This window comes from Sorex araneus, chromosome 4 (assembly GCF_027595985.1).
Source record: "Sorex araneus isolate mSorAra2 chromosome 4, mSorAra2.pri, whole genome shotgun sequence".
In the NCBI taxonomy this organism is placed as follows: Eukaryota; Metazoa; Chordata; class Mammalia; order Eulipotyphla; family Soricidae; genus Sorex; species Sorex araneus.
Genome location: NC_073305.1, coordinates 12,268,105 through 12,296,032, shown reverse-complemented (window position 1 = coordinate 12,296,032; position 27,928 = coordinate 12,268,105). Strand labels below are relative to the sequence as shown.

The following is a 27,928-nucleotide window of genomic DNA, read 5'->3' as shown; positions in this document are numbered from 1 at the left end:
GCCTGGAGCCTGCAGCCTGGCCTGTTGGGGAAGGGGAAATGATGAGCCCCCCCAGGGGCTGGGTGGGTGGTGCCCAGCACCGCAGCTTCCCTGCCCACCGTGCCTGCACTGGGACCCACCCCGGCCTCAGCGGCGCCTGCCCTTGACCCGGCTCTGTGCCCCCGGGTAAGGCGGGGGTGGGGAGGCAGGGAGTGCCCCTGACGGATGGGAAGGCTCGCAGAGGAGGCTGGCGTGACCCGGTGAGCTCCCGCAAACCAGGATGGACTGCGGAGAGGAAGAAAGCCGTGAAAGAGAAGCCGACGTCGCCCGCCTCTATTACACACCTATTGGTTTCCGCTCGCAGAGAGAAAAGAATCGTTTGTTTCAGCTTGGGCCGGTTTCCGGCGTCGGGCGGCGGGAATAGAGCTTCATTTGTCTCTGGTCTCAGTTGTGACTGAGAGTTTCCCCGTTGCAAGGACGAGGGCGAGTTTTGCGTTTCTGAACGCAGGTAGATAGTCCGAGTAACCGGCCCGTTCTTGGGGTCGACTCACTCAGCGATATTTTCACTTGGAAGATCAGCGCTCGCTTTTATTGTCACGATGAAATAGAATAAGGTGACAGAAAGAAAATCGAATTAACTCCTTGTGTCATCCCAGGACCCCAAAATAAACTTCAGAGGAAATGAAAAGATTTGAGTATAAGATTCAGAGCCGGGGAGAGAGCGTGCAGCGGGCAGGGCGCCCGCCCGCATGCGCCCACCCCAGAACCCAGTATGGGTCCCCCAGGACCCTCCAGAAGTGAGGCCTGAGCACCCCCGGGTGTGCCTCCTCCAAAGGGGAAGAAGGGAATCTGAGCCATAAGAGGGTTAACTCGGGGCCCGGGAGCTGTGACTCAGAAGGCATGTGAGCCTCGCATTCATGAGACCCCCGGTGCCCGGGGGCACCCCGCTGGCTCTGTGCTCTGTGGCCCTGGTGGCCGCCTGCAGTGCGGGCTCAGGAAGTGCCCCCCGCGCGCGGTGAGCATCAACCCCCCTGGGACCAGGCATGGCTGCAGCCTGCAGGGGCGCAGCAGGAGGGAGTGGGCCAGCCCCGCCCCAAGGGAAGGACCCTGAGCCCCCAGCAAGGCCGTGGGGAAGCTGGCCAGAAGTCGGAGACGCCTCAGAAAAATGGAAGAATGGAAAAGGAGGGAGGGGTGAGCCCGCGGCCTCCACCAGGGCCACCAGCAGCGGGTGCCTGCGTCCTGCTGAACCCGATGTCCCTGCTCGCTTCTCTCTGCTGTGTACAGACGCCACCACGAGGGCTCCGTGTAGGAAGCGGGCACGAGAAACTCACAGCAGCTGAAAGCAGGACAGTGGCGCCACTCTGAGCCAGGGCCCATGAGTGGGGCGCGCGCAGGCCGGGTCTGAAGCACGGGTGAGCGCGTCCCACAGCGAGGGGTGGAGTGGGAGTAGCCTGAGCAAGGGGGTCCGTCATCTACGGATGCACCGAGCTCCTCCCGGTCTCTAGGATCACCCAAGGAAAATGCATCTGTGGCCGTGGCCGTGTGATCCGATGCCAGCGGTGCTAGTAAGTAAAGATGCACGTCGGGGACGTAACCGGTGACTTCCCTCATCTGCATAAGGCCCGAGGTTTGGTCCCTGGCTCTGCATAAAAAGAAAAATGAAAAAGCGTGCTGGCTGGATTCCAGGGACATAGGAAGTGCTCAGCGTCCCCAAGGGCGAGGTGGGTGGCTGGGGCGGGATACAGGCTCCCTCGTGGGAGGTGGGAGAGCGGATGGCTGGCACTTCCCCTGCAGTGGGCGGGAGGGACCACGATAATGGGGATGCCCTGACTCCAGTGGGTAACAGGGAGCGTCTTCAGTGGCCAGGGCGAGGCTGGGCAGCAGGCCGCCGTCCCGGGCCCAGGGAGAAGCTGGCGTGGGCCTCGGTGGCGTTTGGCTGCCCTGGGCCCCTCCCGTCCCGAGGCCTGGTCTGCTAGCGGGTGTGTTTCTGCCTTCTCTCGGGATGCTGCCCCCAGGGTCGAGGGTCGGGAGTGGCCATTGTCCGCCCACACCTGTGCTTTGGCTCAGCCTGCTTCTCGGGGCGGGGGAGGGGGCGGCTGCCCCCTCATTGCGGCCGCTCCACCCAGGCTGGGGCCAGGGGGCTCGGGCTGCCGGGTTGCAGGGTGCGGGGCGGGGCCTGAAGCCCTGGGCCGCGCCGAGCAGAATGGGGGGGGGCTAGGGGGACTCGTGGGGTCGTGTAGTTGGGTGAAGGTGGGTCTGTGACACCTGCTGGCAGGCTCACGTGTGCCCAGGTGAGACGGGGTACCTGCCGCATGCTGGACGGGAGATCTGAGGCGGGGGCGCGTGTTCCTCCCCCCAAAGCAGCACAGCGCTTGCCTGCCTCTGCCCCTGTGTTTCTGGAGTGATGGAGACCCCGAGCCGGGCGCTCAGGTGGCGCGTGTGCCTCTGGACACTCCTCCTCGCCCTGCGGGGTCCCCTGCAGCCGGGCCGGGCCCTGGGTCCATCTGGGCCGCCGGCCACTGCTGACAGCCTCTGTCCTCCCCTTGCAGGCTCCAGATCGCCCAGGCCCCAGCCCCCCGGGGCGGACGAGGATTTCTTCAAGAGGTGAGCCCTGGGCCCACCTCAGCAGCCCCCCCACCCCCTGCGCCCACCGCCAGGCACCCCTCCCTCCCTCCCCGCCCCTCCCCTGTTGTCTTCTTCACGTAGGCTGCTGGCAGCCCTGAGGTGGAGGTGGCGCTGGTCCTGGAACCCCCCGAGGGGCACAGGGCCGTGACCTGTGGGTGTTCCCCAGACCCCCTCAGAGTACTCTGAAAAGGGGCTGGAGCGGATCAGTAGTGCCGTGGGAGGGTGTTTGCCGTGGATGCGGTTGGCCGGGGTTCAATCCCAACATCCCTTATCGCCCCCACGCCCTCCAGACGGGGCCCTGAGACAGGCAGAGTGAGCCTGGACCATCACCGGGTGTGGCCCCCAACGGAACCAAACAAACATGAGCAAAGACTCTCTTTAAAGAGCGGGGCAGGATGAGATCGCTGAGTGGGGACCCCCGTGCCTGAGCAGCCAGTGCCGGGACGGGGTGCCCCCAGCTCTGCCGTTACCCCCGTAACTCCCTCCTTATGTGTTGTTGTTTTGCTTTATGGGTCACACCCAGCGATGCTCAGGGATTACTCCTGGCTCTGCACTCGGGAATTACTCCTGGCGGTGCTCAGGGGACCATATGGGATGCTGGGGATCGAACCCGGCTCGACTGCGTGCAAGGCAAAAGCCCTACCCGCTGTGTTATCACTCCAGCCCCTCCCTCTTCATGTTTTGTTTCTTCCAAATGTCGCCCACCCCCGGGGTAGGAGTTAGGTCTTTGTAACTCTATCATTTTGCTATTTTCACCTAGTTTTAAATGATCATTTTCATGTGTTGTATTTCTTTTATAAACCTTTTTTATTGTCAAAAGTATTACTTAAAGTTCTTTATTTTATTTTACTTAAAAAAAAGGGTTTTCTTTTGGAGGGGGGACACCTGGAGGTGGTCAGGGCTTACCCCTGGCTCTCTGCTGGGGTCACTTCCAGTCAGGGCTCAGGGGCCATGTGGGGTTCTGGGGTTGGAACCTGAGTTGGCTGCGTGCAAGGCAGACACCCTCCCCACCACCACCACCACCATTCTGTAACTCCAGCCCCGCAGCGTGCAAGGCAGACACCCTCCCCACCACCACCACCATTCTGTAACTCCAGGCCCGCACTTCTCCATTGTAAGTTTCCACCCACCGACGAATCACAGAGCCCGTGTCTGGATGTACTGGAATGCTGTGGCCGGCCTTGGTACGCCCCACCTTCCTTGTATTGGGCCCTTAAGTTATTGGCCCTTTCTCACACTGTAACAAGTGATTCTGCTATGAGTGTCTTAGTGCTACTAACTTTCTCCTCTCCTTGGAATTACTGTATGTGGCTAGAAATACGTGCAGGCTGTTTCTGTCGACACCCTCCCCTCCCCCAGCTCTCTTGCCTTGGCCCTGGCTGCACCCCAGGTGCCTCAGTCCCGCTTGCCCCATGGGGCTGCTTCCCCTCCCCCCTAGCCCCCCCCCCCCCAGTGCCACCTTCTGCCTGCGAGCCCTTGGCACGTGCTCCTTCCCGCCCTCTCCTCTCCTTGTCGCAGGTATAAGCAGGAGCAGGCCACGTTCCAGGACGAGCTGACCCAGCTGGCCCAGCAGGAGAGAGAGGTGGGCCGGAAGCAGCGGCGCCCGTCCCAGCCCAAGGGCGAGGGCGGTGACTCCGAGAAGCAGCCGGGCCCCCTGCCGCTGGTGAGTGCCGGGCCCACCGCCTCCCAGGGGGCCAGGGCCACCGCAGGCGTGTCCTCAGCTTCAGCCCTGTGAGCTCCGCCGGGCTCTGTGGGGGTCCTGTGGGCAGCTTGTGTCGGGGGGAAGGACGGGGGGGGGGTGGCGAGGGCAGCGGAAGGGGGCTCAGGCTGTGCTTGCTTTGCTGGGGCCACCTTGGGGGAGTGTCCAGGGAGCAGAAGCAAGGCTCACTGCCCAGGACCGGGCACGTGCCCGGAAGGTTCTGGAAGTGCTCGGTTACCGCACCATTGTCAGGGGTCTCCGGGCTGTGGGCGCGGTCAGGCGGCTGCTCCCCGCTGGCCGTGGGGCTCTGCCAGGCCCGTGGTGGTGACAGGGTGCCCGGATCTCCTCCAGCCCGGGGCCTATCCCCACGGTTTTTGTGTGTCTGTATTTTTTGCGGGGAGCCGTACCTGGCGATGCTCAGGGGTTCCTCCTGGCTCTGCACTCAGGAATTACTCCTGGCGGTGCTCAGGGGACCGTATGGGGTGCCGGGGCTCGCACCCAGGTCAGAGGCAGGCACAGCCCCTTCCCTGCCCACTGAGACCTTGCTCCGGCCCTGTCGTGGGTCGTCTCGGTGAGTTGGGGGTTCCGGGACACGGCTTCCTCTTTGGGTTCTGGACACTGCGCCCAGGGGCAGCCAGGCGAGCCCCTCGCCGGGGCCTCAGTGAGTGGGTGAGTGAGGGGGCCCACAGGGCCTGGGCTGCTGCCCGCACCCGGAGCCCTGCCGCTCTGTGTCTGTCCCCTGCTCTCGGGGGACTGGCCACTCGCTGGCACCTGCCGACCACCCTCCTGGGCGAGGTCCCCGGCCTGGTTTCCGTTCCTCGGTGCCGTGGTTCGGACAGACGCAGAAGGAGCTGAGTTGAGCGAGCCCAGGGCAGCTGCCTGCCTTCGGGTCGCTGGGCTAGAGGTGGTCTCTGCCCCGTGCGGGGTGGGCGTCAGGGAGAGGAGCAGGGCCTGGGTCGGGCACGGCTGGGGGGGGGCAGGTGGGGGGTATTTCTCTCCTGAGTCTTCCTGGTGCCGGACGGAGGGAGCTTGTGGCAGGGCACCCCGCAGGGCGTGAGGGTCACTCACACAGCCTCCCCTGGGCTTGGGCTGGAGGCCCCTTCCCCCCTGCAGCTGCCCCTCCGCCCCTCGTGCCGCCGCCTTCCGCAGTATTGATTTCTTTACTCTTCGGCATTCGGGCACGATTCCGCTGGTTACTGGGGAAAGTTCATAAAACTAATGGCAGGAAAAGGTAATCATTTTTACGGCTGCTTCTGACGGCCGGGCCTCGTTTCCTGCCCTCGCTGTGGCCAAGGCCACTGTCATCTCTGTGTGTGTGTGTGTGTGTGTGTGTGTGTGTGTGTGTGTGTGTGTGGGTGTGGGTGTGGGTGTGTGCGCGCGCGCGCATGTTTCCGGCTGCTCGAAGGTCTCTGGGCGCCTCTGCGGGGGAGAAAGTTGGTGGTGGGGCGGCTTCCCCGGAGACAGAGGAAGCCGTGAGCGCTGGTGCCCACAGGCACAAGTTCCTGACCCTCCGGGCTGCGGCAAGAGAGGCAGAGGCTTCTCTGAGCGGGGGCTCTCTGCCTGCCGGGGTCCAGGCACATGTCAGGGACCCGTGCTGGAAGGGGACGCTCTCCTCTCTCCCTGCCCCCTCGTGTCCCCTCCCCTCCCCTCCCCTCTCCTTCCCTCCCCACCCCTTCCCTCCCCTGCGCTGCTGCTCCCTGGAGCGAGAGTACAGGGTAGGGCACTTGCCTTGCGTGCGGCCGACCCACGTTCTGTCGCCACAGACGGTCCACTGAGCCCCACAGAAGTGAGGCCTGAGCACAGAGCCAGGAGCCAACCCAGAGCCGCAGGCATCGGAGTACTCGGCATTTGTGTAGGAGGCCTCTGCCCGTGTGGCAGGCGTCTGGGTAGTATGTAGCTGTCTGTGTAGTTGACATACATGTAGCGTGTATCTGTGTAGCAGGCATACGTGTAGTGTGTATCTGTCTGTATAGTGTGTATCTATCTGTGTAGTATGTATCTGTGTAGTGGGCCTCTGAATAGCAGGCATCTGTGTAGTATGTGTCTATCTGTAGTAGGCATCTGTGTAGTATGTGTCTATCCGTGTAACAGGCATCTGTGTAGTATGTATGTATCTGTGTAGTAGGCATTCATTTAGCAGACATCTGTGTAGTATGTATCTATCCGTGTGGCAGGCATCTGTGTAGTATGTATCTGTGTAGTAGGCATTCATGTAGCAGGCGTCTGTGTAATATGTGTCTATTCATGTAGCAGGCACCTGTGTAGTATGTATCTATCCGTGTAGCAGGCACCTGTGTTCTATGTGTCTATCCATGAAGCAGGCATCTGTGTAGTATGTGTCTATCCATGTAGCAGGCATCTATGTAGTATGTATCTATCTGTAGTAGGCATCTGTGTAGTATGTGTCTATGTGTGTAGCAGGCGTCTGTGTAGTATGTGTCTATGCGTGTAGCAGGCGTCTGTGTAGTATGTGTCTATGCGTGTAGTAGGCGTCTGTGTAGTATGTGTCTGTCCGTGTAGCAGGCGTCTGTGTAGTATGTGTCTATGCGTGTAGCAGGCGTCTGTGTAGTATGTGTCTATGCGTGTAGTAGGCGTCTGTGTAGTATGTGTCTGTCCGTGTAGCAGGGATCTGTGTAGTATGTGTCTATCCGTGTGGCAGGCACCCGTGTAGCAGGCATCTGAGCAGCAGACATCATGATCTTAAGGTGATGAAGTCATGGCCTTTGACCTCAACCCAGCCTCCCTCCCCTCTGGGTGGGTGGGTGGGGTGGAAGCTTCCAGTCCTCCACACCCGGCATGGGTGCCCGAGGCCCCAGCGGGCGCCTCTGCTGCCCTCCCGGCATCACAGCTGGGCTGATTTCTGAGTAAGCCAAAGACAACCTCTCGGTGCAGCGATAGCTGGTGCCACCTAGAAAGGGTTTCTCTATCTCTGAGACTCTGGACTTCGGGTTTGGCCTGCCTTGGTGACTGAGGAAGGAGGAAGTGTCCCCGCGCCGGGCGGCTGAGCCCGGGGCAGCTGGGGAGCTGCTGCTGATCTCCCGAGACTCCGGCCTGCCCTGTCTTCCTCGGGTTCGGGTGGAGAGCTGAGGTGGGCGGGCAGCCTGCGGGCAGCGAGGCCACCACCCAGAGCCCCTCTCTCGGGTTCAGGAGTCTCAGGGGTTTTTGTATTTTTCATCTTTTATTTTAAAAATATTTCTAGGCGCAACATCTCATACTCTACGCCACTGATTTACTAAGACAAGGGCTCAGTGGCGCCAGGGTGAAATACAGCAATCTTCACACCCTTTCCTCTAAGGAAATTTCGGGATCATTTTTAGAGGATTATTCACACAAGCAATGCAAAGTAAATTACGTAGGTCCTGCTTTGGAGGCAGGGTTTGGGGATTGGGGTGGAAACATTCGAAATATGGTGGTGGGAAGGTGTAACGGTGGTGGGATTGGTGCTAGAATATTCTGTCACTGTATCACTGTCATCCCATTGCTCATCGATTTGCCTGAGCGGGCACCAGTAACGTCTCCATCGTGAGACTTGTTGTTATCATTTTTGGCATATTGAATACGCCACGGGTAGCTTGCCAGGCTCTGCCGTGTGGGCGGGATACTCTCGGTAGCTTGCTGGGCTCTCTGAGAGAGACGGGAGGAATCGAACCCTGGTCGGCCGTGTGCAAGCCAAACACCCTACCCGCTGTCCTATTGCTCCAGTCCGCTGGAATATTAAATGTAATAAATTGTGAACAACTATAAAAATAAAACAAAAATTTTAAATACATGTATATAATATGTACACACACATATATATATATGCACACATATATCACTTCTGTCATTTGTCATCCTGTTGCTCATCAGTTTGCTTGAGTGGGCGCCACTAACGTCTCCATTTGTCCCTGTTGCATACTAATATAACCCAATGGCATCTGCTCACTCTAGGAACACGAAGAGATCAAACCGTTCATTCAGGGTCTTGATGAAGAAGTCTGGCCATCTCGTAGGTGGGTGGCCAGGCATTCTTTTGACATCCCGGGGAATCCAGTTGGTAACAGCTCTAGTCCGGCGGTCCTCTCCAAATCGCATTACGTGTCCGGCCCATCTGATTTTCGACGCCTTGGCAAACGAGGCAGCGTCCCTGATTTCCCTGGTTCTCAATCGTTCACAGAGGTTGGAACTCTGGATTCCTTCTCTCACTTGAGTGAAACGTGATACTCCAAGCATAGCTCTTTCGATTCCTCTTTGGGAGACCCGAATAGCGTTCTCATCCTGTTTGAGCAGGGCCCAGGTCTCTGAGGCGTATGTTAGTGCAGGAAGAACGGTGGAGTCGAAAGATGTGCCCGGAGCCAGAGGTTCTTCGTCCCCTTAACATATTGCCAGCATGCAGATCATTACAACATATACATGTATGTATTATTTTTTTAGGTTAGATCAGGGTTGATAAACTTTGTCTATAAAGAGCCAGAGAGCAGATCTTTCAGGCTTTTTGCAGGTCACATATGGTCCCTGTCACCTTGCATTTGTTGTGGGTTTTGCTGCTCTGGAAACGCCGTGATCACTCTTGCAGCAGGAACCCTTGAGCACCACCAGCTGTAGCCCGGACCTTCCTCCCACCTCTCCAAACAGCCGCTGCAGCGACAGTAGCAACAACAGCCGAACTGTAGAGCTGTCGGCTACCACCGCCCGGCGGTGCAGTGCCAGAGACTCACTTAAAGAAACTGTTGGGGCTGCGCCGTGCTGCCGGCCGAGCCCAGCGTCCAGCTGTGCCTTCCCGCCCAATTCCGGGCAAGTGAGTGGGTGAGTGGGGGGGTCTCAGGGGGCCGAGGGGGTGAGCGGGGCTGGGCGAGGCGGCAGCGACTGCTCAGCCAGCCTAGGGGCGCTGCGGGCCTGCAGGGCGCTTGGGGGCGGGGGCAGCAAGTGGTGCCAGGTATTGAACTGCACCCAGTGCCCGGCGGCGCCTAACCCCGACACTGTCTCCCAGGCCCCTGTGGTGTGTTTGAGCTACAGTCGGGAGAGAACTTTATGCTAGTTTTCTAAAAAAAATTTTTCTTTGTTGGTTTTGGGGCACACCCGGCAGTGCTCAGGGGTTACTCCTGGCTCTGTGCTCACGGCTCACTCCTGGGGGGCTCTGGGCTCTGCAGATTCTCGTGAGCTTCCCCCCTGACTCCTGCTGCCCGTGTGTTTGACGTTATTTCCCCCCCTGCTCTGCTGAGATGCCCCGTCTTTTGTCGCATGCTGTCTTGCCCCTGCAGATCTTTTAGACCTTGAAACCACGGAATCCGGAAGACCGGTCATTCCTACACTGGGGCCGTGGCTAAGCTTCTGTCAGGTGAACTGTTTCTCTGTGCTGCGCCACAGCCTGTTTATTTAGAGCATCTGGGACACCCCTGGTGGCGCTCAGGGGACCATGTGTGGGGCAGGGGGCTGGGACTGTGGTGGGCGGGGGGGATTCGAACCGAACCGGGTCTGGCCAGAGGCAAAGCAGGCGCCTCACGCCTGCATTCTCTCTCCATCTCCCCGGCTCTGGGTCGTGTGTTGTGCAGTCTTAGAGGCGCGGTGGTTTCTGGAGACGCTGGAGTGTCAGAGCGTTGGGAACTCGGGGGCTGGAGCCCGTGACCGGAAGTGGCCCCTCCTCGGGCGGAACGGAGTGGAGGTGGCTGGGTGGGGGCCGGGTGGCGTCCCCGGTGGGGTGCGGTGCAGCTCTGCTGTGCATTCGGGCTCGAGCCCCACGCGGGTGCGTGACTGGGCTCAGGATCTGGCCCGCCTCAGGCTTCCGTGGTCTCCTGCCTGCCCAGAGGTGCTGGTGGGCCCTGCTGCCCCCCCACCCCCCACTTCTGTGCCTGCCCCCCGGTAGGCTGCCCATGAGGGGCCTGGAGGACAGCTGGCATCTCTCTGCCCTCTTCCCCCGCCTGTTTCTCAGGTATCAGCGCCCCCCCCACCCCCCCACCAGGGCCTCCCCCAATTCTCGTGCCAGGCCCCGGGTCCTTTCAGTACAGTGGTTAGGGGAGAAGATGGTCAGGACCAGGACCAGGACCAGAATCACCTCCTCCTTCCCGCGCAGTGTCACTGGCCGGAGCATCCTTCATGCCCCTTGGCCTGTGACAGCTGTGTGACTGTCTCTTCCTCCCCGTCCCAGTGCCGCAGCGACCCCAACCCCCACCCCAGCCCCCGCCACTGGCCTGGGGTGAAGGGGCCCTCCCCCCAGCTGACCCTCATGGGCCCCCGGGCCCCCTTCACAGCCGCTTTCTCCGTTGCACGGAGCTCCCCATTGTGTGGGGCAGTTGCCGGAGTTGGCTGGAGCCGGGCTCGCAGCTGCCGGCCTCGGGCTGACTTCCTCACTGAGGGCTCGTAACCCGGCCCGGGCTTACAGGCCCCGACACTTTCTGCAGAAAGGAAAACCGCCAGACCAGGCACCGTCCAGCCGTCTCTCCGCCGCGTGGTGGCGGCACACGCATCTTCGTCCCGTTTCTCACGTGGCGTCCGAGGTGGGGTGGGGTGTGGGCGAGAGCCGTGGCCTGCGCGTGGCTCCTGCGTCCAGGGGCCTCTGGCGAGGCTTCCCCGGCGGGTGGTTAGGGGGCCCCTTTCGGAGAACGTCTTTCCATGTTGGTGTTTGGTCTTTGGTGGGGCTGTTTCCGGCCCCGTGACCAGCGGTTGCCTCCCGGGGTGCCCAGGGGACCCAAGGGTGGTGCCTCTGTGCCTTTTCTCTGCCCAGGGCGTCTCCTGTTCTTCCCGGGCAGCGAGGCGGGCAGGGGCCGCGCCCGTCTGGGCCGCTGCTCTGTGGTGGGCTTCCTTCTCTGACAGTCGGGGAAGCCGTCACTGCAGCCAGGGGACCCGTGTCACGGGCCCTACTGCGGCCCGACCGCTGGGCGGCTGGAGGGCCACTGGGGAATGGGGTGGGGGTGGGTGCCACCAGGCAGGACAGCCGCCCTCCAGCTGTGCGTGTGGGTGGCAGAGGGAGGGTCCCCGCCTGCTTCGCTGCCAGGGGAGCAGACGCCCTCCCGGCATCTCGGCTCTCCGTCCATCCATCTGTCCCTCTGCCCAGCTCCCCGGCCAGCGCTGGCCCCCTGGGGTCCCCTGGGAGCTGGCAAAGCCCCCGCCCCTGTCTCTCGCCGGAAACCAGAGGACTCCTCTCTGCTGTCGCCGTGGTGCCTGGGGCCGGTGCTAGGGGCCGTGGGCCCGACTCAGCCTGACACAGATAGAGCCGTGACCTCAGGGGACCCTGACCCTCCCTGCAGGGTCCGGGCAGGCCGGCTGAGCCATCAGCGTTGTGCCCAGGGGCAGCTCCCTATCCGTGGTAGCCTCGAGAGCTTTGCCCTCTGTCCGGCATCGTGGGGCGGAGACGGCTGCCCCTCAGCAGCGTCTGGAGGGGCCAGGAAGCTCGGTGGGGTCGGAGGATGAGGAGCCGTTGCTGAAGCCAAGTGCACTGGTGAGCTGGGGGGGGGGGTGCCAGCGCGCCCATTGGCCCATCAGCACTTGGGGTTGAGAGAATGCATGTGTCGGGGGGTCTGGGTTGACAGGATGGGGACTCTGGAGATCCCTGTAGATCAGGAAGTGAGTGGACTCTCCTGCTTTGGGGCCCAGTCAAAGCGGGAGGCAGGGGCTAGAGCCATAGCACAGTGGGGAGGGTGTTTGCCTTGACCCGGGTTCGATTCCCAGCATCCCCTGTGGTCCACCGAGCACCGCCAGGAGTGATTCCTGAGTGCATGAGCCAGGAGTAACCCCTGAGCATCGCCGGGTGTGACCCAAAAAGAAAAAAGAAAAAGCGGGAGGTGGGGCTCCCCTGGGGAGGACACAGTTTCAGCGCTGAGGGCGCCAGAGCGTTTCTGCCTGTGGAGGAAGGTCGGGCACTCTGGGGAGTCGAGGCGCGCGCCGAGTGCCTTTTCCTCAGAAATGGTGGCATGCCAAGCAGGTTTTGCCGCCTGGGCAGTCCTGGAGTCACCCTGGGTGCCGCCTCACGCATCTGCTGCCGCCTTGGCGGCCCCTTCCTAGCTCAGGTGACCTCTGCTGTGTGCTGACAGGCGCGGGAAATCCTCATTAGCCGCTAACTTTGTTAGGCAAATGGCTGATTGCCGCTCCATTCCTGGTGTCACTGCTTCTAATTAGCAGATCGCATGTCTCCGAAAATGTCTGCTAGCACCAGGGACGAGCTAAAGAGGCTGACAGCTGGGTTGGGTCTGGAGAGAACCGTGAAGGAAGCGTTTTCTCCCCAGCCAGCGAGGCTCCTTGGCCTCACTGCGTCGGATGGGTCCCTGGGGTGCCGGGCTGCCAGCTGCCTTGGCAGAGCCCACCTGGCCGGGGTGAGTGGAGCCCTGTCATGGAGACGGCAGGTGGCACCACGCCGACCCCCCGTGTGGGGCCTGGTCAGGCGAAGCGGGGGCCCTGGCTGAGGCTGTTGGCCGCTCATGTGGGGAGCGGGCCCTGACATGTGCCTCACGTGGCAGGAACCGGCCCCAGAGCTGGAGGGTCCCTCAGGGCTGAGTCATGAGGAGGCCCTGGTGTGGGCGGGCTTCCTCCTCTGAGGGGCCGCCCTGCTCTCTGGCTTTCTGGAGAGCCTGGGTGTGGGGGCGTGTGAGGGACTATGAAGAGTGAGGGAGTGTGAGGGAGAGTGAGGGAGTGTGAGGGAGAGTGAGGGAGTGTGAAGAGTGAGGGAGTGTGAGGGAGAGTGAGGGAGAGTGAGGGAGTGTGAAGAGTGAGGGAGTGTGAGGGAGTGTGAGGGAGAGTGAGGGAGCATGGGGGAGAGTGAGGGAGTGTGAGGGAGTGTGAGGGAGTGTGAGGGAGTGTGAGGGAGTGTGAGGGAGAGTGAGGGAGTGTGAGGGAGTGTGAGGGAGAGTGAGGGAGAGTGAGGGAGTGTGAGGGAGTGTGAGGGAGAGTGAGGGAGTGAGGGAGTGTGAGGGAGTGTGAGGGAGAGTGAGGGAGAGTGAGGGAGTGTGAGGAAGTGTGAGGGAGAGTGAGGGAGAGTGAGGGAGCATGAGGGAGAGTGAGGGAGAGTGAGGGAGCATGAGGGAGTGTGAGGGAGTGTGAGGGAGAGTGAGGGCGAGTGAGGGAGTGTGAGGGAGTGTGAAGAGTGAGGGCGAGTGAGGGAGTGTGAGGGCGAGTGAGGGAGTGTGAGGGAGTGTGAGGGAGAGTGAGGGAGAACAAAGGAGAGTGAGGTAGAAGGAAGAGAGAGCCTGGGCCCTTGGTGGTTGGTGGGGAGAGAAGGCAGAGCCGGCTCTATAGGAGGGGCCGTGCCCCTGACCCATCACCAAGTTCTGTCTCGGTGCCTGTGGGCACCCCAGGGACCTCTCAGCCGCAGTCTTTGCTGCCTCAAGGGACGTTGGATGCTTCCCTGACTGCCCGCCTGGGCCTCCTCCCCCCACGGCCAGCCCGAGAGCTGGGTAGGCGCATGTGCTGGGGTGCCCGCCCCGGGCCTGATGGGAGGGTTGGCGTGAGCCTGGGCCGGCGGAGGCTGAGGGGCCGAGCTGCTGCCACTCAATCCTGGATAAGCTCGGGGTACCCCGCTCCCCCCTCTTGGAGGCTCCTCTTCTCGGCCGAGGCAGCGGGAGGCGTCTGGCGGGCTCTGGGCTGGGCCCGGGGTTTCGGGGGGCAGGTCACGGGGGCCCGCCCTGATCTCCAAGGACGGGCTCCCCTTGTGCTCCTGGGGCCGTGCCCGGGGGAGGCCCGGTCCTTCCCGCCCACCCCGGCTCCCGGTCCCCGGACTCTCGGCCCTCTGCTGCCCGCCCCAGCCCCGTCCCGGTGCCCCGCCTGGCCGTGGGCGCGTGACACGTGCCGGCAGGCTCAGCAGAAGCGCCTCCGCTCCCGGGGCTCCCAAGTGTCAGACAATGTCGAACACGGGGCCCATTCTCTAGCTGACTGGTCGGACACGATGTCGGCACCTTATCTTCGCGCCGACACGCGCTGGACATTAATAGAAATGCACCGCCCGGTACACGCGCGGAATTTCAAGCAGCCGCGCGGCCCCGGTGCCTCCGAGAGCCTTTTGTGTGCTTAACCTCTTCCGCAGAGGCTGGGGATGGGGAGGCGCAGGCCGAGAGCCGGGCGGCCGGAGGCCTGGTGGGCGCCTCGTCCCCCTCTCTTGCCCGCTTCCGGTCCCCCCTTCCTCATTCTCTGCCGCGCTTCCCCTAGCTTCGTGCCCGAGGACGGAGCTTAGCCACCTGCCGTCTCATTTAATCCTCTGCTGACAGGCCTGCCTGGGGGGTGGAGGCACCGCCGGGGTCCCTGGTAGGGATTGGTGGTGGGAGCAGGGGTGGGGGGGTGCCACCACCTCTGTCTGGGTTACTGCATCCTGGGTTGTTCTTTTTGTTTGTTTGTTTTGTTTTTTTGCTGTTGGGTCACACCCGGCAATGCACAGGGGTCACTCCTGGCTCTGCACTCAGGAATTACTCCTGGCGGCGCTCGGGGGACCCTATGGGATGCTGGGAATCGAACTCGGGTCGGCCACGTGCAAGGCAAACGCCCTCCCTGATGTACTATCGCTCCGGCCCCCATCCCGGGTCATTCTTGGCCTGAGCAAGTAAGTCACGTTCGGACTGTGCGCGGCCACCGGGCACCCCGACTTCTCTTGTAGACGTCTCTGCCGTGACCTTCCCCCGTCAGCTCGACTCTCTGTCCCCCCTCCGGTGCTGCTGGCCCAGCCTCAGCCTTCGGATTGGGGTCACCCGTGCCCCAGAAGCAGGAGTGGCCTTCCCGCAAGCTCGGGGTCTTGCAGAGAGCAGGACGGTTGTAGGCTCTGGAAGGGGGCAGGCAGGCGTGGCTGGCCCTCTGGCTGCCCAGGGGGTGCCCTCCGCTTCCCGGCCGTACCTCGGCTCCTGGGCTGAGCGGGGTTCAGAGGCGGCAGTGCCTCGGTGCCAGGAAAGTGCCCACCCACCCCCCAAAAACGCTCTCCTCGGCCTCAGCTGGACAGTGCGGTCGCTCTGGGGTTCTGGGGTGCAGTTCTCAGCTGTCCTTCCCTTGCAGCCGTTCTCTTGCACCCTGAACTCTGGGGCTGTTTAAACATCTCACCAAGTGCAGTGACCCGGCTGTGTCACGGTGCAGTGACAGCCCTGCGGGCGAGCCTGGGTGCTTTCTAGTGGCGTGTGGGGGCCGGAGTGGCGGCAGAGCAGGTGAGGCGTCTGCCCGGCAGGTGGCCAACCTGGGCTCAGTCCCCCGAAGCCCACAGGGTCCCCCAAGGCCCCAGCAGTGACCCCTGAGCACAGAGCCAGGAGTAAGCCCCGAGCAACGTGAGGCGTGACCCCAGAACCAAACCAAACCCAAACCCAAACCAAGCGACTTCCAGAGTGCACTGTGTTCGCTCACACGGCTGTGATTTAGGGGCGCGGTTTCACGTCTCTTCGGACTATGTCCCTCCACGTCCCGCCTTCTCCCCTCCCTCCCAGCCCGGCTTTGTTGCCATGGTTTTGTCTGGCCCTGTGTCTCTCGCCTCTCGATTTCACCTCTGACTTTTTTTTGGGGGGGGTCACACCCAGTAATGCTCAGGGGTTACCCCGGCTCTGCACTCAGGAATTACTCCTGGCGGTGCTCGGGGGACCATAGGGGCTGCTGGGAATCGAACCTGGGTTGGCTGCGTGCAAGGCAAACGCTCTCCCCGCTGTGCTGTCGCTCCAGCCCCCATCACCTCTTGACTCGGTCCACGTGGCCTGGCCCTCCGGTTCTGTCCACGGCAGATGCCTGTCTCTCCCCGGCCGTCTCTCGTGTCTCCTGCCTGCCAGCCTGCCTGCAGGCGTCCCTGAATGCTGGGGTGCGCTGGTGGGCTCCAGCACCCCTCCTTCCCTTTCCGGGCCCCCCGGGGCCCTGCCTGCCGCCTCTGACCCGGGGTCCTCTCCGCGCAGCCCCCCCCCCCCCCCGCAGCCCTCCCCGCCCCGCAGCGGGAGCTCTGCCCTCTCCTCCCTGTCCGGTTGGTGCCTCGAGGCGGTGGAGGTGCCAGCTCCGCGCCCCCCGCAGATGCCATCCCCGTCCCCGTCAGCCTTTCCCAGCAGAGAGCCCCGGCGGGTGTGTGTGTGTGTGTGTGTGTGTGTGTGCGGGGCCCCTCCGGCCCCCTCAGTACTCACTGATACCCCGTCCCTTGACACTCGGTACTCACTAGTACCTGGTGCCTCTTCCCTCGGTCAATACCCAACCCCTGTGCCTTGGTACGCCTCTCAAGGGAAGAAGGAAGAACCAAGCCGTCTTCCCTCTGTACTTGGTTGATGCCTGATCCTTTGCCCATGGGAACTCAGTTAACACCGGATCCCTCTTCCCTCGGTACCGTGTTAATACCCTTTCCCTCTTCCCCCCACCCTCGGCCAGTACCTGATCTCTCAGCCCTCAGTGCTCGGTTAATACCCAACCCCTCTCCCTCCCCTAGATGATTACTGGCCACCCCTCTTCCCTCCATAGCTGGCTAATACTTGAACGCCCCCTACCCACGGCCTGGCCCCTCTCCCCTCCGTGCTTGGTCACACACCTCTGTGGGCACTGCCTTTAGTCCACACTCGCTTGCTGAGGGCAGGGAGGCCAGTGCACAGCCGCGGTGTGGCCTCGGCCTCGCTGGAGCCCAGAGCAGGTGGGTCGGCCCACAGGAAGGACAAACATTTGCCGCTGTCCAGGGCAGCAGCTGGGACCCCCTACATGGGGTCAAAGGCCGAGCAGGGCTGCTCTGGGCACTGGGGCTGGGTGTGAGCCAGGGGAGGGGGTGGGGAGGGAGGGGCTGATGGGGGCCTTGTTCCCGTGCACGTGGGGGCTGTGAGGTTTCACAGGGGGTTTGCGTGGGTGCGCCATCGAGTGGGCAGAGCTGTTGGGATGGTGGAAGGGGAGAGTGTGATGGTGGAGGGGTAGCTGGGGAAGGAGCTGTGGATGGGGCTTGGCTGTCCCTGGGGTGCGGGGAGCGTGTGCTGGCCGTGTTGGGGTGCCAGGGGTGTTTACTGGCCGTGTTGGGGTGCCGGGAGAGTGTACTGGCCATGTTGGGGTGTGGGGGCCATTACTGGACATGTTGGGGTGTCAGGAGCATGTACCGGCTCTGTTGGGGTGCAGGGAACGTGTACTGGCCGTGTTGGGATGTGGGGAGCGTGTACTGGCCGTGTTGGGGTGCGGGGACCATGTACTGGCCATGTTGGGGTGCGAGGAGCATGTACTGGGCGTGTTGGGATGTGGGGGCCATGTACTAGCTGTGTTGGGGTGCGGGGAGCATGTACTGGCCGTGTTAGGGTGTGGGGAGCATGTACTGGCCGTGTTGGGCTGCGGGGAGCGTGTACTGGCCGTGTTGGGGTGCGGGGAGCGTGTACTGGCTCTCTGTGTTGGGGTGCGGGGAGAGTGTACTGGCTCTTTGTGTTGGGGTGCGGGGAGCGTGTACTGGCTCTCTGTGTTGGGGTGCGGGGAGCGTGTACTGGCCGTGCCATTGCCAGTTGTGAAATGGACTCTTTGTCCACGTTCATGTGTGTCGTGTGGCGCTGGGGTGGGGGGCCCAGGCTGGCCGGTAGTTTTGGGGTGAAGGTCCCCTTTCTGGGAGGGCGGGCCCCGCTTCCCACAGGCTGCCAGGGAGTGCAGCAGGGCTGGGCCCCTCGGAGGTGGGAGGTGGGTGTGGGTGGGGGGACATGGGCCCGTGCTCCGCAGACGCCTGCCCCTGGCCGGGCCTCTCTCCTCTCTCCGCCCTCTGTGCCTCAGAACGGTCCCGGGGTGGGGGGGGCTGGGCAGGGCCAGGCCGGGCCTGGGGGAGGGGCAGCCAGCCTGCGAGGCTGCGGGTGTTTCTGGGGCCGCACGGGGAGGTCCCCGCAGCCGCCGGTCACCTTGACTGCCCCTTCCTTGGGCTCAGCCGGCCGTCCAGGCTGTGGGGAGATCGCCAGCGAGTGTCGCTGGACGTGGCCGGCCAAGGGTGCTTCCCGGCCATCTGTCCACGGGAAGCTGCTGTCCAGCAGGTCAGATGAGGCGCCTGGGCACCTCCAGCACGGGGGCTTCCCCCTGGCAGAGGAGCTGGGGGAGAAGGGGGGGACCGGGGCCCAAGCCAGGCCAGCTGGTCCCTGGTGCCTGGCCGTCAGGCAGGGTTCGGCCCCGCACGCCGGCCCCCCTCCCTCGAGCCAGCAGAGCCGCCCAGCCTCGGTGCTGATTCCCTGCAATGAGCCTGAACTCCCCGTCCCGGTTCCAGCCAGCCATTAGCCCGGCCCCATCTGTCACCGCGGACGGGAAGTTCCTCTAACAGGTGGGCCGGCAGCGCTCCCATGCTAATGAGGGCTCAGTGACACTCCTCGGGGACTCCGGCCCGCGCCTGACCTCTGGGGTCACCAGCACACAGCTGACCACTGGCAGTTGGTGCCCCGGCTGGCCCCAAGCTTGACCCTCTCCCGCCGTGCGGGGCAGGGGCCGGAGCTGGGGGCCACGGCGGGGGTCTGTCTCCCAGCCCCGGTTTCCTTGTCTGCTCGCGGGCCTGTGGGGGCTGGTTCTCCCGTCCCTGGCCCGGGAGGCCGTGACCACGGTGGGCTTGGCCCCACGCCCCCCTCCTCGTCTCACTCCCCCCGAGCCATGGCCTCTTCTGGGCCCCGCTGGCAGGAAGCGACCTGGGCTTTTTCAGGGTGCTGGTTCCGGGGGGCTCACCCAGGGTGCTCGGGGCTGACTCAGGAGATGCGTGGAGTTGGGGGGGTGGCGGGGAACTGTATGGGGGGCACCCGGGATTTGGACTAGCGGCTCCGAGGCACAAGCTGGAGTCTGCCCCGCCTGGCGTGGAACTCTCCTCCCAGGGATCCGGCTGGGAGCTGTGTCCCTCGTCCACCCCTCGCCTCCTCCTGTGTCCGGGGGCTGCTCCCTTGCTTGTCCCTCTTGGCACCTACGTGGTCCCGAGCGGCCGGAGGCCCCCGTCTTGGCAGGGTGCCCGGGGGATGTCCGTGCAGGCCGTCCCGGCTGGTGAAGGGTCCAGGGGCACGCGCCCATCCCGGTGGCTGCCCTACCTGCCTTTGACCGAGTCCTTCTTTCCCAAAGCCCCGCCCACCCCGGGGACGTCTCCTGCTGCCCAGCGAGGCGGCGGCTGGGCTGAGGAGGGCGCGGGGCTCGTGCTGGTGGGGGATTGTGCCGTAGGCGGGAGACCAGAGCAGGGCTCCGCCGGGGGCCGCCTCCTGCCCCGTGCCTCGGTATGGCCGGTGCTTGGCAGAGCTTGCCGTTGCTCTGTCCCCTGGACACCAGGTGGGCGTGGCTGGGGTGGACAGCCCCGGACCCTGCCAGGGAAGGCCAGCGGCTTTGTCCTGGAGCCGCCTCCGGCCTGCGCGTTGGGCCCACTAGGTGGCAGTGTTGGGCCACTGGTTCCGAGCGTGGGGCGCCGGGCTCGGGCCGGCCTGGAAGGGGGTGGGGGGGCCTCCCCCTGCCCTGCTCCCTTCCAGGCTGGGGTCCAGCTGCGAGGAGGCTGGAGGGCCCTTTGCCCCAGCCAGCCGCTCCTCCGCCCTCCCCGCCAGCAGCGTGGGGAGCTGCAGGGTCTGGCCTTTGTCTGAACCCTGACGCCTCCCTTTGTTGGAGCAGCGGCCCTGCCGGCTGGTGGCAGATGACCAGTGAGGGACACGGCTGGCCTTTCGCGGGGACCTTCCCTGCCACTGCCCGGGAGGCTCCTTCCTTCCCTTGCCTCCCCCAGAAAGTCGCTGCGGCCGTGGCACGGGGAACGTCAGGGAGAGGCCAGGCCGTGGGACGGGGACCCCGTCTGCTCCCGGGGGGCCTCCTCCACATACGGGGGGCCCACCTGGCCTTGCTGGGGCTCGCCTGGGCCCCGCCGAGGCCCCGTCTGGGTTGGGGACTCCTTTCCGGGCCGGCAGATGGGAGGGGGCTGCCACGCGCCTTCCTGGGGGCTGGTCGCAGCCGCGTGTGCCTTCTCCTTGGCTCCCGCTGGCAAAACAAGCAGATTCCGACTGTCTTGTGGGCGGGTGGACACGCCGGAGAGTTTGGCAGCCGGGGGGACTTGGCAGGAGCGGCCGAGGGGCCGGCGGTGCCCTGCCCTTCCTGGGGTGACTCTGTCGGGTTTGGGGACTCGCGAGCACAGGTCGCCCCGCTTGCTCGTGGCTCCTGAGACCCGGAGGAGGAGGAGGAGGAGGAGGAGGAGGAGGAGGAGGAGGAGGAGGAGGAGGAGGAGGAGGAGGAGGAGGAGGAGGAGGAGGAGCCGGGCCCGGGCCAGGGGCCTGGTGCAAATCATCCCGTGACATCTCGGCCCGCGGCCGCCTGCCCGCATGCCTGCCATAGCTCCCGCTCCTGCGGCATTGGCCGCGGCCGCCCGCCCGGGGCGGAGTCTCGGTCAACACTGGCCGGGCCTCCTGGAAACACTTCCCGGGAGCTGGGAGTTCTCAGCCTTATCGGGCCCTCGGCATTCCGCTCCCAGATAGAGATCAGTGCCCCCACCCCCCCACCCGCCCCCCGGCCTGCGGGCTCCCCACCCAGCACCTCCCGCCTCTCCCGTGGCCAGCCAGCTGGGGGGCTGCGAGTGGGGGCTCCGTCCTTCCTGTCCCCCCCCCAGTGCGGGTGCTGGTGGGCTCCAGAGAGCCGTGGGGGCCTGCGGGAGGGCCGGGAAGGAGTGTCCCCACCCCAGGGGGCGTCCCGGGCCTGGGAGGATTCTGCGTGGGCGGGCTGCTCCCCGTGTCCGCAGCCGCCCAGACGCCCCTGCCCTGCCCTTTACTCTGGGCTTACGGCAGATCAGGGCCCGAGCCGCTAAAGGTCGAAGGTGCTGGCGTCTGGCTCTCCTGACCGCGGGGGCCCTGGGGGAGACGAGATGTGCGTGTCACACCCCAGGCTGCGTGGCCGCGAGGCAGGGACAGTGTGAGCCCGGGACACCGCACGGCGGGACAGTGGGAGACGGGGACAGTGTGAGATGGGGACAGTGCAGGACGGGACAGTGGGAGATGGGACAGTCTGAGATGGGGACAGTGCAGGACGGGACAGTGGGAGACGGGACATTCTGAGACGCAACAGTCTGAGGCGGGACACTCTGAGGCGGGACACTCTGAGGCGGGACACTCTGAGGTGGGACACTCTGAGGCTGGCACAGTGGCACGGGCATGAGCGTGTGCTGGGGAGCCCGCCCTGCCCCTCTGCCCCTCGGCACCTGGCGGCACCCTCTGGACTCAGTGCGGGGGTCTCACTGGGGGTGGGGGCCGCCTGTCCAGCCCGTTCCCCGGCCAGAGTGAGAAGCCCGCCCCTCGCCCCCCTGGGCCCCTCCTGAGCCCCCACAGCTAGGCGGGCAGGAAGGGGCTCCCTGGGGGGAGCAGGAGAGAGTGGGGGGGAGGGTGGAAGGAAGGAGAGAGGAGAGAAGGGGAAAGTCTGTGACGTGGGGGGCGAGGGGGGGTGGGCCATAGGAAGCGGGCGGCCCTGGCCTGGTCAGGACCGGCTGGGGCTGGACCCAGAGCCTCAGCTGGACGCGGGTCTCCCGGGGAGCTGAGGAGAAGGTGAGGAGGGAGGGGGCGGGACAGAGGGGGAGGGCGAGGGGAGTCCGAGGGGACAAGCTGGGGAAGGAAAAGAATTTGACGGAAAGAAATCTCAGGTGACTCTGGTGGTCTGTGCTCTGTCCTGTGGTGCTGAGCCCCCCTCCCTTCCTCTTCCCTCCCCTCCCCTTCTTCTCTCTCCCCCTCCCCTCCCCCTCTCCCCCCCTCCTCTTCCTCCTCTTCCTCCTCTTCCTCTTTCTCTGCCTTCCTCTCCCCTCCTCCTCCTTCCATGCTCCCCTCCCCCCTCCAGGGGGCTGTATCCCAGCCCCTTGCTGCTGCCTTCCGACTGGTCCGGTTCCAGGCAGGACCCTGTCCTCTCTGCCCGCAGCAGGGTCATCTGAGCAGGAGAACAGAAGCCTGTCGGGAGGTGAGGGGCCGTGGAGGGTCGTCTCTGCACCCTGGGGCCACGCAGGGGCCACGCCTTCCGCACGCACGCTCCTTGGAGTCGCGGCGTCTCCGAGCTCCCCGGGGATTCTGCAATAGATCTGTATTTGAGTCACTGTAGCTCTTTTTTTGGCAGCCCGATTATTTAGGTTTGACAGGTAGGCACAACTGTCTCATTAAATGCAGATATATTTGTGTGGCTTTGGAAAAAAAAATGGAACATTCCATTAGTCTAAAAAAAGCACACCGGTCGTCCCTTTTATTCGCCGACTCAGTGTATCCAAATTTGTTGTCGTTAGGTTTGTGGGACGGAGGAGAGTCATTAGCTCTCCCTCGGTGTCGGGAAAGCCTCCCGTGCCCTCGGGCCGCGGCTCTGCCCACCAGCGCTGCCACCGCTTCCCGTGGGCCCTCAGCGCCCTGCCAGACGGGTCCCTCCCCACCCGGTGTCCCAGGTGGGCGCTGACCCAGTGGCCGAGCTGGGACTCGACTCCTCCCTGCACCAGCCCGTCCCCAGGGAGTGACAAGGTGACAGGCGAGGCCCGCCCTGCCCCGGGGAGAGCCTGTCACTCCCCCTGCCTCCCCCCCCCCCCCCGCCCCCAGCCAGCCTTGGAATCTGGGGCGGAGGGTGGGGGGAGGAAGATGGTAGGTGCCTCTGGGGTGGCTGTGAAATACGCCCACTATCGAGAATCGATAGTTTTTGTAAGAGGAGAAGGATGAGCGTTATTAAGACGAGGCTCCTTTGTCTCCCGAGAGCTGCCAGGGGAGCCCTGGGCGGCCGGAGCGGCTGGCACCCCGCTTGGTGCCTCGCAGGGCTGCCCGGCCCCACTGGACGGCGGGGGGCGGGGGGAGTCAGGGAGTCGCCCTGGGCACCCACAGACAGCCAAGGTGCTGGCTGCACACCCTGCTTTGTCCTCCGCACCGCTGGGGTGGGCACGTATGTGGGCACGGAGTGGTGCTCACGAGGGAGCACGGTCCTTCCCGTCTGCGTCTCCCCCTCCAACACACACACACACACACACACACACACACACACACACACACACACACACACACACACGCTCTGCTCGGCGTAACCTCTGGGTGAGTCTCATTCCCAAAGGCAGGGTGCAGCGTGCGCGTGCGTGTGTGTCTGCATATGTGTGTGTGCCCATGCATGTGTGTGCACGCTTTCACCTGTGTCCCGGCACTGCCCTGCACCCCCCGTGGCCTGCCAGGGGCCCCTCCCTGGTGCTTTGCTTGGCACAGGACTCAGCCAGACCCAGGCAGGCCGTGCTTGAGGACAGGGCCCGGGAGTCCAGGACCCGACGGCGGTGGAGATGGGCCAAAGAAAGCCCGAGTGCTCGTGGTGGGGAGGCGGCAGGGGGAGGCGTGGGGAGGGAGGCAGGTGCAGCTGGCCGCGGACTCCCGCGATGGGCCCGCCCTCCTGGAGGCCTGGGCTGCCACGTTAGCTCCGGAAGTGGGTGGGAAGCAGACGGAGTGAGCCCTGGCCTCTCACCCAGGGTAGCCCGGAGCCAGCCGGGGTCTCCTGAAGAGAGGAGACGTCTGGGATGGGCGCGGGGCGGGGCAGACTGGGTATTGGCGCCAGTGTCCAAGGAGACCGACCTGCCAGGAGGCCTTCCCCAGGCCACGCAGGACAAAGGCAAGCGGCGGGGAGCAGGGCCACCTGGCCCAGTGGGCACGGGCTGGCCTGCTCAGGCACGGGGCTTGATGTCGCAGCCCGTCGGACTTCAGTGAACAGGAGAGGAAGCAGGAGCCCCGGAGGGGACCTGCAGACCCGGACTTAGTGGCTGGGTCTGGCACCAAGGCCCCGGATTCAGCACTCGGACCGGGACCAGCCCGCCCTGGGCTCAAGTCGAACAGGCCGAGGCGGATTCCTCTGCTCGCCCTCTGCGGGCCACGGGTGGCCGTCGGGGGGTCATCAGCGAACCGGGCCGGCGCCGGCTGTTCCCTCTCCGTGTGGGAAGCTGCCCAGATCCCGATGACCAGGCCCCAGCTAAACGGGAAAGACCCTCTCGGGCAGCTGCCCCGGCCAGGGGTGCCCCCCCCCCAGCAGGCACTGCCCCCTGTCCCCTCCGGCCCCGAGCTGTCCGCTAATTTTAGCTCTCCTGTCTCGCTGCTAGCCAGAGCCACCTCACGCCGTGGGGCTGTATGTTTAATTATGTAAACGGCGTGACAAATCACAGTGGTGTTGAACTACATCTCATTTCTCCGAGCAAATCAAAGCCGGTGACACTGCGTCCCGGTGACCATCCCTTGGATCCGGACGGGAGACCCAGGCGGGAGGACCAGGACGGCTGCTTTCTCGAGAGGAGGGGCAGAGGCCTCGGGAGCAGGGAGGCCCCGGGGGCCGGGGCGGTAGGACAGTGGGGACCGAGTTGGCCTTGTGCAGGGTCACGCTGAATTCGCTCCCCGGCACGCCGTATGGTCCCAGGGGACCCCTGTCAGGTGTGGCCCCCAAAAGGCGCCTGCAAGTGGGCCTCTGGGGATGGACGCGGCTGTGACTCTCTGGGGCGGCGAGGCTCGGGGCTGACTCACTGGAGGTGGGTGGCGCCGTTCTCGGGCCGCGCCTCGGACCCGGGCCTGTGCCCCGCGGTGGCCTGTCTCTGGCGGGCGAGTACAGCCCCTTCACCCCCGAGGCCCCCCGAGCGCGCCCCACTCCCGTTGATCTCTGCTGGAGAGGAGAGGGCGAGCCATGCGCCCAAAGCCCGCGCGCCTGGTCTCCTGGTCAGCGCCCTCCTGCCCGCCCGGGGGCCGTGTTTCCCTTCTGGGGGCTGCTCTCCCCCCTCCCTCCCTCCAGCATCCCCACCCGCCTGCTCATTCGCTCGCTGCTCTCAGCCCCCTGCCAAGGGCGTCTGATTGCCCAAGCATCCGTGGAGTGGCTGTCCTCCGGCCGTCCACATTACCGGCCTCCTCTGGCGATCCTCTCGAAGCTATTCGAGGTGCTTGCAGACACTGCGTCCCTCCTGGCAACCTCTTTCTTTAGCTCTGGTGCACTGTCGTCCAGGTGGTCATGGAGTTGCTCGAGCGGGCACCAGTCACGTCTCCGTGGTGAGACTTGTTGTTACTGTTGTTGGCATATCGAATACGCCATGGGGAACTTGCCAGGCTCTGCCGTGCGGGCGGGATACTCTCGGCAGCTTGCCGGGCTCTCCGAGAGGGATGGAGGAATCGAACCCGGCTCGGTCACGTGCAAGGCAGATGCCCTACCTGCTGTGCTATCGCTCCGGTCCACCACTTTATTTATTTATTTATTTAATTTTTTGGTTTGGGGCCCACCCGGCTATGCTCAGGACTTACCCCTGACTCTTCACTCAGGGATCACTTCTGGGGGGGGGGGGCTTGGCTGAGGGGGCACCCTATGGGGTGCCAGGGGTGGAACCGGGTTGGTCACATGCAAGGTCACGTGCCAGGTTGTTTCACCTGCCCGCTGTGCTTTATCTCTCTGGCCCCAAACTACTTTCACATGTATCTTTCCTGCTCAGAACGAGAACATTCTCCTCGGCAGAAACTTGCTGCTCTCTCGCGCTCTCTAGCGTGCAGGCCAGGTTTGCACATGCCAGAACCGTCCTCCACACGTGGACATTCCCCCGTGGCACGTCCCACTCGTGGCCCTGACGAATGGCTTTGGAAGAGCCGGATTCAGTTAGGGATCGGGCGCCCCGTATCCTGCGTGTGGCTCTGGGGGGTGAGCTTCACCTTGTATGTATCTGACCATTTCCTCATGATGAAACTCGGGTTAAATGTTTTCTATAATAATTGCGACACTTCAGTGCTACAGAATTATGTAGGTGAACTGGCAAACTGTGTGTGTGTGTGTGTGTGTGTGTGTGTGTGTGCGTGCATGCGTGCGCGCCACACTGGCAGTGCTCAGGACTTACTCCTGGCGCTGCACTCAGGGATCACTCCTGGCAGGGCTTGGGGGACCCTGTGGGATTCAGGGTCAAACCCAGTGGCATACATGGCCAGCTCCCTACCTGCTGTACGACTGCTCTAGTCCCTTTGTCATCTATATCTTACCACCAAAAAAAAGAACGATTAAAAACTTAAAGGATGTTATGAGTAGAATGGATTAAAAAAAAACAACCAATCAAACAAATAAAAAAAAAAACACTGGGTGAAAGACTGGGGAGTTTCACAGTCTCAGCGCGTCATCCTGCAGATTTCTTACTTGAAAGGGCAGAGAACACACTTGACTTTTTTATTGTTTTGGGGTCACATGCAGCAGTGCTCAGGGCTTATATCCGGGTTCTCTGCTCAGGGATCGCTTCTGGCAGGATTCGGGACCACACAGGGTGCTGGGAACTGAGTCCAGGTTGGCCGCATGCAAGGCAAGTGCCTGATCCGCTGTACTATCCCCTCCCCCTCCCCCCCTGCCCCCCGCCTGAGTCACTTTAAAATAGAGAAATCTGGTGTACAGCACTTGAACCTAAGTAAGAAGCTTGACATCGCCAGTTATGAGATTAGGTACTGTTGTTTCTCCTGATGATAAACTGCAAACACAGGAGCACTCCTCTAATCTTCTTGACCAAAACTAATAACCGAAATCTAATCATGAGGTTCTATAACATCAGTGGTAATGTCCCTGTTCTCATTTCTCCTTTTAGTTATTTCTCTGTTCTCTCTCTCTCTATTTTTTATTTGTCGGCCTCACCAAAAGATTATGAATTCGCTTCATTCATTTATTATTTTTTTTGTTCCCCAAAGCACCAACTTTTTGTCTAATTGGTAATTCTTTTTCTGTTCTTTAGTTAGTTTTCTTCTGCTTCCAACCTTTCCTGTTTCCTTCCTCTTCTAACTCTGGGTTTAGTTTTCCCTTCTCAGTTCCTCAGGGTGTAAACTTAGGTCATTGATTTGAGATCATTTTTCAAGCCTGAGTCCTGTTAATATCTCTCTAGGCATTTCTTTTCTTTTTTTTCTTTTTGGGTCACACCCAGCGATGCTCAGGGGTTCCTCCTGGCTCTGCACTCAGGAATGACTCCTGGCGGTGCTCGGGGGACCCTATGGGATGCTGGGAATCGAACCCGGGTCGGCTGTGTGCAAGACAAACGCCCTCCCCGCTGTGCTGTTGCTCCAGCCCCATCTCTAGGCATTTCTTAGTTTTTAGGTTTTTATTTTCATTCAGATCAAGAACAAACCCACCCTTCCTTCCTTCGTTCCTTCGTTCCTTCCTTCCTTCCTTCCTTCCTTCCTTCCTTCCTTCCTTCCTTCCTTCCTTCCTTCCTTCCTTCCTTCCTTTTTTCCTTCCTTCCTTTCTTCCTACCTCCCTCCCTCCCTCCTCCCTTCCTGCCTCCCTCCCTCCTCCCTTCCTGCCTCCCTCCCTCCCTCCCTCCCTCCCTCCCTCCCTCCCTCCTTCCTTCCTTCCTTCCTTCCTTCCTTCCTTCCTTCCTTCCTCCCTCCCTCCCTCCCTCCCTCCCTCCCTCCCTCCCTCCCTCCTTCCTTCCTTCCTTCCTTCCTTCCTTCCTTCCTTCCTTCCTTCCTTCCTTCCTTCCTTCCTCCCTCCCTCCCTCCATCCCTTTTTTTTTGTGGGGGCCACACCCAGCCGTGCTCAGGGGTTTACTCCTGACTCTTCACTCCAGAATTACTCCTGGTGGTGCCTTGTGGGCCTCCAGGTGATCATATAGGATATGGGGAATCAAACCCGAGTGGGTGTGTGCAAAGCCTACATCCTATCGGGGTCCTATCCCGCTGGCCTTACAGTGAAGGACTTCTCTAGTTTCTCTAAAAAAATTTTTAAAGTTTATTTTTATAAAGTTGTTCACAGTATTTGATTCCATTTAATATCCGAACACCAACCCCACCACTATTACACCTTCCCACCACCATTTTTTTGGATGTTTCCATC

The 27,928-nt window shown here is 62.8% G+C and overlaps 1 protein-coding gene across 1 annotated transcript in view; it reads left to right on the top strand.

Annotated features, from left to right (window-relative positions):
- Positions 1-27,928, top strand: part of CHCHD6 (coiled-coil-helix-coiled-coil-helix domain containing 6) — a 194,260-nt gene that overhangs the window by 23,397 nt on the left and 142,935 nt on the right. The window contains exons 3-4 of the mRNA XM_055135794.1: positions 2,529-2,583; positions 4,123-4,267. Of these exons, the coding sequence (XP_054991769.1) occupies positions 2,529-2,583; positions 4,123-4,267 (200 nt within the window). The remainder of the gene's footprint in view (positions 1-2,528; positions 2,584-4,122; positions 4,268-27,928) is intronic.